We start from the raw sequence: 13,409 nt of genomic DNA on the forward strand, positions 1-13,409 counted from the left end.
TTGCTTTGAAGCAGGCCAACCCTTTTTACGGAAGCCAAAGAGGACAAACAAAGCGTCCGACTTCCTAAACGAAGAAGTGCGGTCAACATAAGTCCTTAAGGCCCGCACAACATCCAAAGAGGCCTCACCCACGGAAAGACCCGGTGAGTTAAAGGCCGGAACAACTATTTCCTCGTTAATATGAAACTGGGAAACAACTTTGGGAAGAAACTCGGGCCGAGTGCGGAGCACTGCCCTGTTCCCATAAAAAACCAAGAAAGGGGGTCTACAAGAAAGAGCCCCTAACTCAGAAACACGTCTGGCCGAAGCAATGGCCAGAAGGAAAACAGTCTTAGCTGTTAGCCATTTAAGATCCACTGAGCCCAGTGGTTCAAACGGCGGTCCTTGGAGAGCCCTCAGGACCACAGCCAAATCCCAAGGCGCCACAGGTGGAACAAAGGGCGGCTGAATGCGGAGAACACCCTGCATAAAGGTGCGCACATCCGGGATTGTAGCAATCCTACGGTGAAACCAGACAGATAGGGCCGAAACCTGTACCTTCAAAGAAGCAAGGCGAAGCCCATGATCTAGTCCCGCTTGCAGGAAGGCGAGAATCCGAGACAGACGAAACTCCCGCGGTGCATAACCTCTCGGTCGACACCACTGGAAGAACGTATGCCACACGCGATGGTATATCCTCGCGGAAGACGGTCTCCGAGCTCGCAACATGGTACGCACCACAGAGCTGGAAAACCCCCGGGACCTCAGCATGGCCGTCTCAACAGCCACGCCGTCAAAGACAGCCGAGTCAGGTCCGGGTGAAGGCAAGGACCCTGAGACAGAAGGTCCGGTCGTAGCGGCAACCGCAGAGGAATGTCCACGGACAGACCCTGAAGGTCTGAGAACCAGTGCCGTCTGGGCCACGCGGGAGCCATCAACAGGAGCGTCCCTCCTTCCTGTTTGAATTTCCGGATTACCCGTGGAAGAAGGGAGACCGGAGGGAACAGGTATGCGAACCGGAACGTCCACCGGACGGACAGAGCATCCACCAGAGACGCCCCTTCGTCTCTTGTGCGAGACCCGTACACCGGCAACTTGTTGTTGTGCCGGGACGCCATGAGGTCGATTTCTGGAAGACCCCACCTGTCCACCAGTAGTTGAAAAACGTCCGGGTGCAGGGACCATTCCCCCGGATGAACGTCCTGGCGACTTAGAAAGTCCGCCTCTCAATTGAGCACTCCCGGGATGAAGACCGCTGATATGGCCGGAAGATTGCGCTCCGCCCAAACCAGGATCCGAGAGACCTCTACGAGAGCCGCCCGACTGCGAGTTCCTCCTTGCCTGTTTATGTAGGCCACGGTGGTAGCGTTGTCCGACTGGACCTGCACCGGGCGACCCTGGAGAAACCGCTGTGCCTGCTGGAGAGCATTGAAGACCGCACGGAGTTCCAAGATATTTATTGGAAGCTCCGCTTCTGTCGGCGTCCACCTGCCCTGGAACAAGTGTGGACCCGAAACTGCTCCCCAGCCCCGAAGACTGGCGTCCGTTGTCAACAGGACCCAATTTGGAACCCAGAACGGACGTCCCTTGTTGAGGTGGGTCGTCTGTAACCACCACGTAAGGGACAGGCGAACCTCCTGGGTGAGCACAATCGTCTGGGACTTCAGAGACTGAGTCAGCCCGTTCCACTTGGACAGGATCAGGTGCTGCAGAGGTCTGGAGTGAAACTGGGCGTATTCCACCATGTCGAACACAGACACCATGGAGCCCAGTAACCTCATCGCCGAGTGTAAGGACACCCGGCGGCTGTGCAGACAACTGCGCACCCTTGACTGTAAAGCAGAGATCTTGTCCTCCGTCACGAAGATCCTTTGCTGTCCCGAGTCCAATAAGGCTCCAAGATGCAGAATCCTCCGAGACGGGATTAGAGTGGACTTCTGCCAGTTGATTAGCCAGCCGTGCCGTTGCAGCAGTGCAATGGTCAGGTCCAAGTGGCGTAACAGGAGCTCTGGAGATCCTGCCACCAATAACAGGTCGTCCAAATACGGCAACATGCGGACTCCCTGCAGCCGCAGAGAAGCCGCCATGACCGTCATCACCTTGGTGAAAACACGTGGTGCTGTTGCCAGGCCAAAAGGTAACGCCCGAAACTGGAAGTGGTCGCTGCTGATTGCGAACCTGAGGAACTGTTGATGGCGCCAAAGAATAGGGACATGCAGGTAAGCGTCCTGTATGTCCAATGACACCAAGTAGTCCCCAGGTTCCAGCGCCAGAATGATGGACCGTAGGGTCTCCATCCGAAACTTCGGGACCCGCAAAGACTTGTTGAGTGCTTTGAGGTTGAGAATCGGACGATATGACCCATTGGGTTTCTGTACCAAAAATAGATTTGAATAGAAACCCTGGCCCCTCTGGGAGAATGGAACCGCCACTATAACTCCAGCCTGGAGCATAGTGTGCAATACCTTCCGCAGCTCCGTAGCCTTGTTCCGGTCTGATGGGAGACCCGTGGTGAAGAAGCGAGCCGGGGGTCTGTGCCGGAAGGAGAGTGCGTATCCGTGAGAAACCACCTCCAGAACCCAAGTGTCTGTCGTAGTGGTCGACCAACACTGGGCGAACTGTAGCAGGCGGCCTCCCACCCTGGGATCCCCCAAAGGGAGGCCCGGACCGTCAGGCCGCAGGCTTGTCATCTGGCTTGGGGGCCGGACGTCTGGTACTCCATGCCTGCTTCCGGGGCTTGACCGATTTCTTAGGGCCAGCCTGTCGAGGAAACGACTGTGGTTTGGGCCTGCCCTGGGCCCTAGATGACCGAAAGGACGATGGTCCCGAACCAGAAGGAGCAGCGGCCGACGGGAGACAGGCAGATTTGGCTGCCGCCAGCGTGGCCACAATCTTATCCAGATCCGGACCGAAGAGAACTTCTCCGGTAAACGGCAACGCTTCCAGACCTTTCTTGGAATCTGCGTCCGCCTTCCAGGATCGCAGCCACAAGGTGCGACGAGCAGCTACCGCTGCTGAAGAAATTCTAGACACCAGAGTACTAATGTCTAGAGCCGCCTCGTTGATGTAGGTGGCCGAATCACGGAGATTGCCAATCAACTCCGCCTGATCGGCCGGACAGTCGGATTCAAAAGAAGCCTCTAATGAATCCGCCCAGCGCTCCATCGCTCTGGCAACCCAGCAAATGGCCATAGCCGGCCGTGCTGCCCCCCCTGCAAGGGAATAAGCGGACTTCAGGCAGATTTCTACCTTGCGGTCCGTAGCATCCTTAAGGGAGGACATGGATGGCATCGGCAATGTGGCACTACGGACAAGACGGGTCACGTGAGAATCCACCTGTGGAGGGGATTCCCACTTCGCAAAATAATTATCCGCGAACGGATAAGCCACCGCCAGGCGTCTCTGCGGCTGGTATCTTTTGCCAGGTTGTTTCCACGCCTCCTCTAAATGGTCCACCAACTGACCCGAAAGAGGAAAGACTGTGGCATCGCCCTTCACATCTTTGAAAAAGGCATACTTAGATTTAGCCGCTGGGGGAACTTCGTCCTCAATCACCAAGGCTGTGCGGACCGCCCGAATAAGTCCAGGAATATATACTTTGGACTTAGCATCAGCGTCCTTAGTATGGAGAGGTTCCTGATCGTAAGGATCTAGAATCTCCCCATCATCAGACGTCCCTTCGTCATCCTCATAAGGAGCGGACAGAGACGCCACCGGCCGTTTATGAGGCCGCATCACAGACTCCCCTTGCAACACATCCGACAAGTGCTGTACAGAACTCGTCAGGGAGTTAACCCACGCTGGCTCCTGAGAACCCGGGAGCGGGGAAATAGGGAGACTGTGGGGTACCACCAATTGTCGTGGGAACCCCTGCATGGGTGACGACACCACAGACTGCTGGGACAAACCCATCGGAGTAAACGCGGGCTGCGGAGCTAACTGGCCCACTAAAGCTGTTAACGCCTGAGCGAAACAAGCCCAGGGCGGCTCCTGTACCGGTGCTGTAACCGTAATAGGCCGCGCCATGGACAAACACTGCCGGCAAAGGCCCTCCGCGCTACCCTCCCCCTCCGCTAACGGTACTTTGCACGTGGTACACTGTAGCCGGAGGGGAAAATCACTTTCAGACATGATGGCACCACGTATGTGACCTCTCTCACCAATTAAGTATTAAATAGGCGAGAGACCACCCTGCAGCACCGCACCGCAAGGGCTTTAGCAGAAAGAACAGGGACAGTAATAAAGCTGACAGTTTAGATGAAAAAAAGATTACAGGCAGCAGCGCTAGCACAGTCACATACAATGCAGAGAAATAACAATTCCTGCACTAACAGCGCTGATCACTCAACTACACAGACACAGGGCCTGGTAGGACACAGCGCTGCATACACAGACCTGACCACAGCGGAGGAGAGGTATGCGGGGGGACCCAGACCACGATGCTTCCGTCCAGCGCTTCCAGCAGCGTTCACCATGCGTTCTGGAGAAGATGGCCGCCGAGGAGCAGAGAGGAGGCTGGCCTGGGGGAGGAGCGCTGCCACAGGACCAGTCGGCAGCATGCAGAGAGGGCTGTGTGCAGCGGGGGAGGCGCCGGCTGTGAGACAGGGAAGGCGCGCTCCCCTGGCATGCATTTAACCCCTGGGACGCCGCAGCGCTACCGCTCTGCTGCGGTCCGCTGTCCCAGGGGGTAGTGGAAGCGCAGGTTGGTCGCCTGGCTCCACGCTGCAGCCAGTCCCCAGGGAGCCCCCTGCCTGGGGACTTAGGACCATGTGATCAGCGGGGACCCACCGCGGGACCCCGCTGCTTACCTCTGTCCCCCTTGAATCCGGCCATGGTCCGGAGCATCTGGGGTCACCGCTAGCTGTGACCCCAGACGCCCACCAGCATCCCCGGATCAGTACCGGCGTTCTGGTACCGGCGGGGTGTAGGGAAGACAGCATGGACGTCAGGACTGACTGTCCATGCTGTACATCCAGTTGTGCAGCCACAGCTGCATGAAGAATAAGCTTCAGGGGCTCTTCTAGCCCCCACTCCAACAGGTGCACCCGACTCCGGCCGGGCACCAAACTAAACTGAGGTGCCTTGGCCCGGGGGCGGGGTATAGGAGGGGGACCTAGTGCATCCTGGGAGGCTGAAAGCTTAACTCTTTGGTGCCCTGCGACTGACGTCACACCTATACCCCAAGGTATCCTGTGGATACCCTATGGACCCTGAAGTAGAAAATATCTGATACTAAACAGAGTATATACCTAGGATGAATAATTTTAATCTGCTGAGTACCACAATAAATAGGATCGCCAAGAATCTTTGGCCTATTGTTCAGTCTGATTCAGCTTTGAATCTTAAAGATATGCGTATCATGCCCTGTTATACCAGGGGGCACAGTATCAGAGATCAAGTAATAAGGACTGACATTACAGAATTGTGCCTGGGACATAACACCGGATCTGGATTTCTTTCTTTGAGACCCGGTTGCTATAGGTGTCTGCATTGCCTGACATGCAGGTATATGCAAACGGGCAATGAGTTCAGGCATCCACATAGTGGTAAGAATTTTTCTATCAGACATAGATTAACTTGCCAAACTAGGTTTATGATCTATCTTATAACTTGTCCGTGTGGACTCAGTTATGTTGGTAAGACTGAGCGCACTATACGTGATAGGATGGCTCTGCATCGGTCAGCCATTAAAGCAGCGCTTACGAGTGGGCATAGTGACCAAACGGTTGCAAGGCACTTTTTAGACACGGGTCATGGTCTGGCCACCCTTAGATTTAGCTTGATTGATCATATTCCTGAGTTGGTCCACAGGGGGGACAGAGCTGGTAAACTTCTGCGCTGCGAAGCGCAATGGATAGACTTAGGACTTTATCCCAACGAGGATTAAATGAAAACATGGGTCTTCATTGTTTTCTTTGAAAGTACATTGAGATGTGTAAATTACTGCATGATATGTCCGCTAATTATGTGTCTTTTAACCATAGAGAAATATTTTTGACATATGTACTAGAATGTACCTCTGTACTTAGCGCTATAATGCCCTGTTTAATTTATTGCATTTTTTTGTTATTTTTCATGTTCGTAAGGTATTTACAGTTTGGTTGCCATGACTGCAGGCACTGGTGAGTGACGTCATGATGATGCAACTTCCTGGTTTCCCGGCGAGCTGGCGTTACACGAGGTGTCGGTGGAGGGTACGAGATAATAGAGTCTCGAAACGTTGACATACTTTATCCCGCTGTGTGACTGAGTTTACTTACAGAGTGCCGCCCATTTGGAGGGAGGGGGGTATGATATATATGGGTATAATATATTATATATATATGGGTATAATATATTACATATATATATATACACATATACATATATACACACATACCGGAGGTGTGTGGTCTGGAATCCGGAGGTGGGCAGGATACATAATTTATTGAAGCACATCTAAGGTATTTAAGGTCTCTGTTAATGTATGTATGTTATCTGTGTGTTCCTGAAGACGGGGTCTCCGTATCCCGGAACGTTGAAATAAACACGTTGTTTCACCTCATTGTGAGGTCTCCTGAGTGCCGCTGTACCATCGTGGATTGTATAGAGGGGAGTGATCTCCACCTTATTGAGGGCACCTGGAGCAAGGTATTTGCCCAGTTTTGGGCCTAAGGAGTGCCGGGACAGTTCTGTGTATACACATTTTTTTTGTACATTTTTTTTTCCTGACATTTGCCCCAACTACACACACAGTACCAGTCAAAAGTTTGGACACACCTTCTCCTTCAATGGTTTTTGTTTATTTAAATTATTTCCAACATAGTAGATTAATACTGAAGACATCAAAACTATGAAAGAACACATATGGAATTATGTTGTGAACAAAAAAGTGTTAAACAAATCAAAAATTTTTTAATATATGCACATTCTTGGCATTCTCTCAATCAGCTTCATGAGGTAGTCTCCTGGAATGGTTTTGAATTAACAGGTGTGCCTTGTCAAGAGTCAATCTGTGGTATTACTTGTACACAGTGGACACCACTATTTGACTACTGTTGTAATCCATATCACGGCACCAACCACTCAACTCAGTAAAGAGAAACGAAAATCCATCATTACTTTAAGACATGAAGGTCAGTCGATATGGAGAATTTCAAGAACTTTGAATGTATTCCTCAAGTGCAATTGCAAAAACCACCAAACGCTATGATGAAACTGGCTCTTATGAGGACCGCCCCAGGAAAGGAAGACCAAGAGTTACTTCTGCTGCAGAGGATAAGTTCATTAGAGTTACCTGCCTCAGAAACCGCTACTTAACAGCACCTCAGATTATAGAACATAAAAGGTCTTCACACAGTTCAAGTAGTAGACAAATCTCAACTTCAACTGTTCAGAGTAGACTGAGTGAATCAGGCCTTCATGGTCATATTGCTACAAAGAAGCCGCTACTGAGGATGAACAAGAAGAGGAAAAGAATTGTTTGGGCCAAGAAACACAAGGAATGGACATTAGACCCGTGGAAATCTGTACTTTGGTCTGATGAGTTCAAATTTGAGATTTTTGGTTCCAACCGCCGTGTCTTTGTGAGACGCAGAGGTGGTGAGCGGATGGTTTCTGCATGTGTGGTTTCCACTGTGAAGCATGGAGGAGGTGTGATGGTGTGGGGGTGCTTTGCTGGTGACACTGATGGTGATTTATTCAAAATTCAAGGCACACTTAACCAGCATGGCTACCACAGCATCCTGCAGTGCAGTGCCATCCCATCTGGTTTGCGCTTACTGGGACCATCATTTGTTTTTCAACAAGACAATGACCCCAAACATCCTCCAGGCTATGTAAAGGCTACTTGACCAAGAAGGAAAGTGATGGAGTGCTGCATCAGATGACCTGGCCTCCACAATCACCCATCCTAAACCCAATTGAGCTGGTTTGGGATGAGTTGGACCGCAGAGTGAAGGAAAAGCAGCCAACAAGTGCTCAGCACCTCTGGGAACTCCTTCAAGACTGTTGGAAAACCATTCCAGGAGACTACCTCATGAAGCTGATTGAGAGAATGCCAAGTGTCTGCAAAGCTGTCAAAGCAAAAGGGGGCTACTTTGAGGAAACTAAAATATAAAACATGTAAAACATATTTTGGTTTAACACTTTTTTGTTTACAACGTAATTCCATATGTGTTCTTTCATAGTTTTGGTGCATTCAGTATTTAATCTACTATGTTGAAAATAATTTAAACAAAAAAAAATTGAATGAGAAGGTGTGTCCAAACTTTTGACTGGTACTGAACATATATTTTTTTAGTGACCTGCTATTAAGACTAAAGTAATTGGTGGGTATCTGTACAGCTTTTTGGAGATATATTATATGTCAGTGACAATACAAAGAACCCCAATGACTGTTCATTTATGTATTATGAACCATAGCTGTGCTAGCATTGCAGTGGACACAATTTAGTATGCTGCTGCCGACTGTATGCTCTAAAGGGAAAACACACCCTCTATAATTAGCCTATACATTTCTTAAAACTTACCTATAATTTTTACCACCAAGTCATACATCTGTTTAGTTTCCTCCTCTTCCTTTTTCCAACGATACCGCATATATCTAAGAACTCCGAAAACCACAGCAATACCTAAATACAGAAAACAAAACAAAGTTTTTCATGCTTGTGTACACCTCCCCATAAATCTCTATGCTGGTTATACTTAAATATATGACAATGCAAATACAATTACCTAGAAGCAAAAGTGACAGTCTGTGGGCTACAGTAATAACCGCACGTCGGATGCGACATAAAAAGGACATTTGTGGCCGTGTGGATTCCAAGTACTTCACACTGGTTATATATAAATCATTATCATCATCCAAGTCTCCAGTACACCTATTTTAAAAACAAATAAAAAGATAGCACTGTGAACAATGTATGCAAGAATGTACACACACATACATCCTATTTAGAGCAGTCTGTAGCTTGATCTAAGAATCAGAATGACACCACATTTAGTAGGGAATCTAATTAGGAGATGGGAGCTAGGTTCTGCGCAAAAAGATCCGTTAAATCAGAAAAAAAAAAAAATTGCCAATAGAGGGATTATGGCACTGTACAATGTGAAAACCACGAGAAAATGGATAAATGTTTTATTGCTGTGTTATTATTGCAACATAAAAGTAATCGTTCATTACTATTTAGTCTTGTAATTTGTCTGCCCATTATAGCTGTGGTGGTGTTTCCACCTACTCTGCCAGCTGAAGCCACCCTGCATGTGACACATACAGGTTTATAGCCTACAAAAACTGCATCTTCAAATAGAAGAATGTAGGCACTAAGTGCATTTTACCTTCTAAAAACAGAGCGCTCACCCTGGCTCCACTGCATGATGTTAGAAGCAATGAATTTATTTTTTTATTTTTTTTTAGGAGGCTAATGATTCCTCTTCCGCCTCACCTTTCTGCACAGGTAAGTCACATGTGACCACTGATCTGTCAGAGACCAGAGCAATTGTCTACGTACCAGTGATGATTTTGGCATAAAAATGCAATAATGCTGGTCAGTTTGACAAAATCCACTGTACAAATCAGTGGAATTTGTATCAACTAAGCACAAGCATTGCATACTCCATATTAACACTGACTCATCAACAAGCACTCTATAAACCAGTTATCACTCACTATTCTGCTTCTTTAATTAAATATCTTTGGCATTAGGTGCTGAGCAGTGACTGATAATATATATAGGACTTTGCTGGATTACCAGTGTGCTGCACAAATAGCATTTAATGCTGCAATACCGCCTAAAGTTTTGAATAGCGCTTTAAATTGACTTCAGAATGGAGAGAGCTTTACAAACTACACCCCTAAATTGCATACTGCAAGTTACCACTTGTTTTCGAACCCTAGCTAGGAGTTGTACCATCAATGATGGTGTCCTGTTGAATAGAACACAAGTTTGCATTACAAAATATCAAAACACCCACATCTAGGAAATGGACAGAAACAGGCTTCTAAAACAAACTAAACAAATTGTTATCCAGAAAGGTTGTTAGATTTTGGTTTTCCAGTTTCCCACTAGAAATGAATACAGGTTGAGTCTCCCATATCCAAATATTCCGAAATACGGAATATTCCGAAATACGGAATATTTTCAGCATGACCGAGATAATGAAACCTTTGATTTTTGATGGTTTAATGTACATAAACTTTGTCTAATGCACAAATTATTAAAAAGATTGTATAAAATAACCTTCAGGCTGTGTGTATAAGGTGTATATGAAACATAAATGAATTTCATGTATGTACACAAACTTTTTTTGATGCACAAAATTATAAAAAATATTGTCTAAAATGACCTGCAGGCTGTGTGTATAAGGTGTATATAACACATAAATGCATTCTGTGTGTATATTTGGGTCCCATTTCCAAGATATTTCATTATAATATGCAATTATTCCAAAATACGGAATATTCCGATATCCAAAATACCCCTGGTCCCAAGCATTTTGGATATGGGAGACTCAACCTGTATCAATAAAACTACCAACGGCATTATGAAATAATCTTTTTGGAGATAAAAGTTATTAGTCAATAGCTCATATGTAAGACTCTAGACTGCTGCCAATAATGGAAGACTCCAAAATATGACTTGTAAAAAAAAACAAAAAAAAAAACAATTTTTCAAATATTCAGATATTTAGCAAAAACAAAACGGCTACTCGATGAGCTGTAATCACAGATCTACAAGAGAGAAGATTACCATTGATACAAGTTTTATTGAAAGTCCAGAATGCCAAACATACTTTAGCGCAGAGGTTCCCAAACGCAGTCCTCAAGGAACGCCAACAGTACAGGTTTAAGAAATATCCATGGTTGAGCACAGGTGGTTAACACAAATTGACTGAGGTACTAATTAAGTCACCAGTGGTCAAGAATGGATGGCCTTCAAACCTGGACTGTTAGGGTGCCTTGAGGACAGAGTTTGGAGTGTGGTACATTAGATAGATAGTGTCACCATGTCAGGCTAAAGGTCACAAAAACTCAGGCTCCATTGTTTGGGTTAACCTTTATTTTGAGAGCTTTGTGCCTCGCACAAATAAAGCAGTTAACTTTGGTTTTAACAAAGCTATGTATTCATAGTATTATCATGCCTCATCCAAGCTGGCAGATTGGGACATATAACACCCCAAAAGATTTAAGTTATTGCTGCTGGAAAACCCAACACTACCACACATTTACAATTCCATTAATTACTCAATTTATCAAGGGCTGTCATCACAACTGCTGCTTCAGAGCAGTCAACCAAAGCAATTTCTTGTCAACTGCCCTCCATGTTGAAAAGTTCCATTTATTTTTCTGCCGTGCGCTCATCTAGATGGATCTGGAGTGGATTGGGAGCTGCTATCGCTGATGAGGTCACCACTTTCCTAGGTTACATATATAGAAATTCAAGACAGCTAGCGCTCTCCTATGAGTTTGTGTATGTTATATTGATAAACCCTAATAATAATAATGACAACAGACATAATGGTATACTAATTATGACTGAAATGGTAAGTGTGTCATAAATACGATATGCAGTCTAGAGTTGAATACAAATTCAGTAAGAATTTATTCAGTTAATTGTTGAGAAGGTTTATTATACCAATTGGCTCATAGATGTCTAGACAAACAGACTAACAAGGAAACATCGGGGGGTGAGGGAGGGGATGAAAGAGAGGAATGAAATTCGTTAAAAACTAAAGCCATCTGAAAATATAAAGTTGAAAGTTAAAACTAAAAATTAAATATATAAAGGTAAAAATGCATTCAATAAAAAAGTCAATTTGAGGATAGTAAATCGGAATATCCAGGTAAGAAAGGATCTTGTATCACAATAAACGATGTGAAAGTTTCCTTATGTCCAGTGAGTATTAGATACGCAGTATTTTCCTCAAAGTACACGTTACAGTATGGATACTTAAGTACTGGCTGTCAGATCTGCAGTAGCTGACAGTCTCACCCAGCGGTGAATGGGTGGTGTGGTAAGCATCAGGATATTGCTCACTCGTCTGCTGCACAGCAGTGTGTGTGTAGCATTCCCTCTGGTTGTGATTTGTGGGGGAATAATGGTGGTGTTTGGGGTAGTCGGGTGGACAGTACACATCTCAGGTGTACCGCTCTCAGTGCGCCGTCCCCCCTGGATCTCCCGGCTTCCACCGTTCCTCCGTAGAGCACAACTTTCTCCTTACCTCCACCTTGCCTGTCACTGATATCCGCCGCTAGGCAGTCCGCTCCACGTTCTCCCTCACTCTCTCTCTGGGGTGACTCCTGTGCTCCTCAATGTCCGATGTTTAAGTTTTGGATCATTAATATTTGTTATCCATCACCTACACCATAGGTTTTCAAACTCGGGCCTCAGGAAGACCAAAGAGTGCATGTTTTCCAAGTTTCCTCACAGAATCAAGAGTCAAATAATTAGCTCCACCTGTGGACCTGTTAAAATGTGTCACTGAGTAACCATGCGTCACCTACTAGGTGACATGAAAAATGTGAACAGTTTGGGTCCCTGAGGACTGAGTTTGAGAACCACTGTCCTACAAAACTGAAAACAGTCAAGCACTTTAACCCCTTACCTGGCAATATCGCATGCGATTCGACTGGAGCTAGCAGTGTTTCAGCTGACAAGGTCGCATCACATGCAACCATGCCGCTCCTCTGTGTCCCCCCCCCAGCTTTAGAAAAGGAGATCCATTCTGCACAAATGCAGAACGAATCTCCTCTTACTCCCCAACCCCCCGAAAGTGATGTGGTGGCCATGCGCTGGGGATCACAGTGCAAGGCAGCACCATTTTGCAGATCTCTGCAAGTACAGATATAAGCTGCAGCAGGAGGAGACTTACTAGTCCCATTGACACGCTCCGCATGTGAGGGAGGGGGGTATATGCCCATTGGGGTGGGTAACCCCCAGTGGGAGAATCTAGTATAAGTGGTTTGGGGGGGGGGAAAAAAAAAAAAAAAGAAAGGGGGGGGGGGGGCAGGGTTCTAGGTTGTGGGGTAAAAATAATGAAAAAAAAATAAACCAGTCAGGGTAGAAGGAGGATTTTTACAGGTGGTTGCTTATAAAACAGGGATTTTTTTTCTTTTTGCTATTAGTTTGGGATGGGGGGGTAGGTCATTTATGACCACTGCGGTGTCTATTGCCAATGGGAGGCGTGGGAGTTTATTTTGCAGTCCTATGGACACGAGGGAATGGGGAGGGGGAGCAAAACAGATAATATACATATATATATATATATATATATATATATATATATATATATATATATTATTTTATTACACACTGCAATTTCTGCATGTTTTGTGGGAAATAGTCAAGAGGTTAAAGAGAGATTCAATAAAGCAGATTTTCTAACAGCTTCATGTCCATAAATTTCCACATCACTGAATGGGATGCTGGCGGTCAGAATCCCGACGCCCA

At 46.5% G+C, this 13,409-nt stretch overlaps 1 protein-coding gene across 1 annotated transcript in view; it reads right to left on the reverse strand.

Moving 5' to 3' along the window:
* The window catches only part of LEMD3 (LEM domain containing 3), an 85,400-nt gene that overhangs the window by 13,052 nt on the left and 58,939 nt on the right, over positions 1 to 13,409 (reverse strand). The window contains exons 6-7 of the mRNA XM_088463148.1: positions 8,695 to 8,840; positions 8,490 to 8,591 (exon numbers count right to left, since the gene is read on the reverse strand). Coding sequence (XP_088319274.1) covers positions 8,490 to 8,591; positions 8,695 to 8,840 — 248 coding nt within the window. The remainder of the gene's footprint in view (positions 1 to 8,489; positions 8,592 to 8,694; positions 8,841 to 13,409) is intronic.

This window comes from Taudactylus pleione, unplaced genomic scaffold, assembly GCF_031769625.1.
Source record: "Taudactylus pleione unplaced genomic scaffold, aTauple2 ptg001327l, whole genome shotgun sequence".
In the NCBI taxonomy this organism is placed as follows: Eukaryota; Metazoa; Chordata; class Amphibia; order Anura; family Myobatrachidae; genus Taudactylus; species Taudactylus pleione.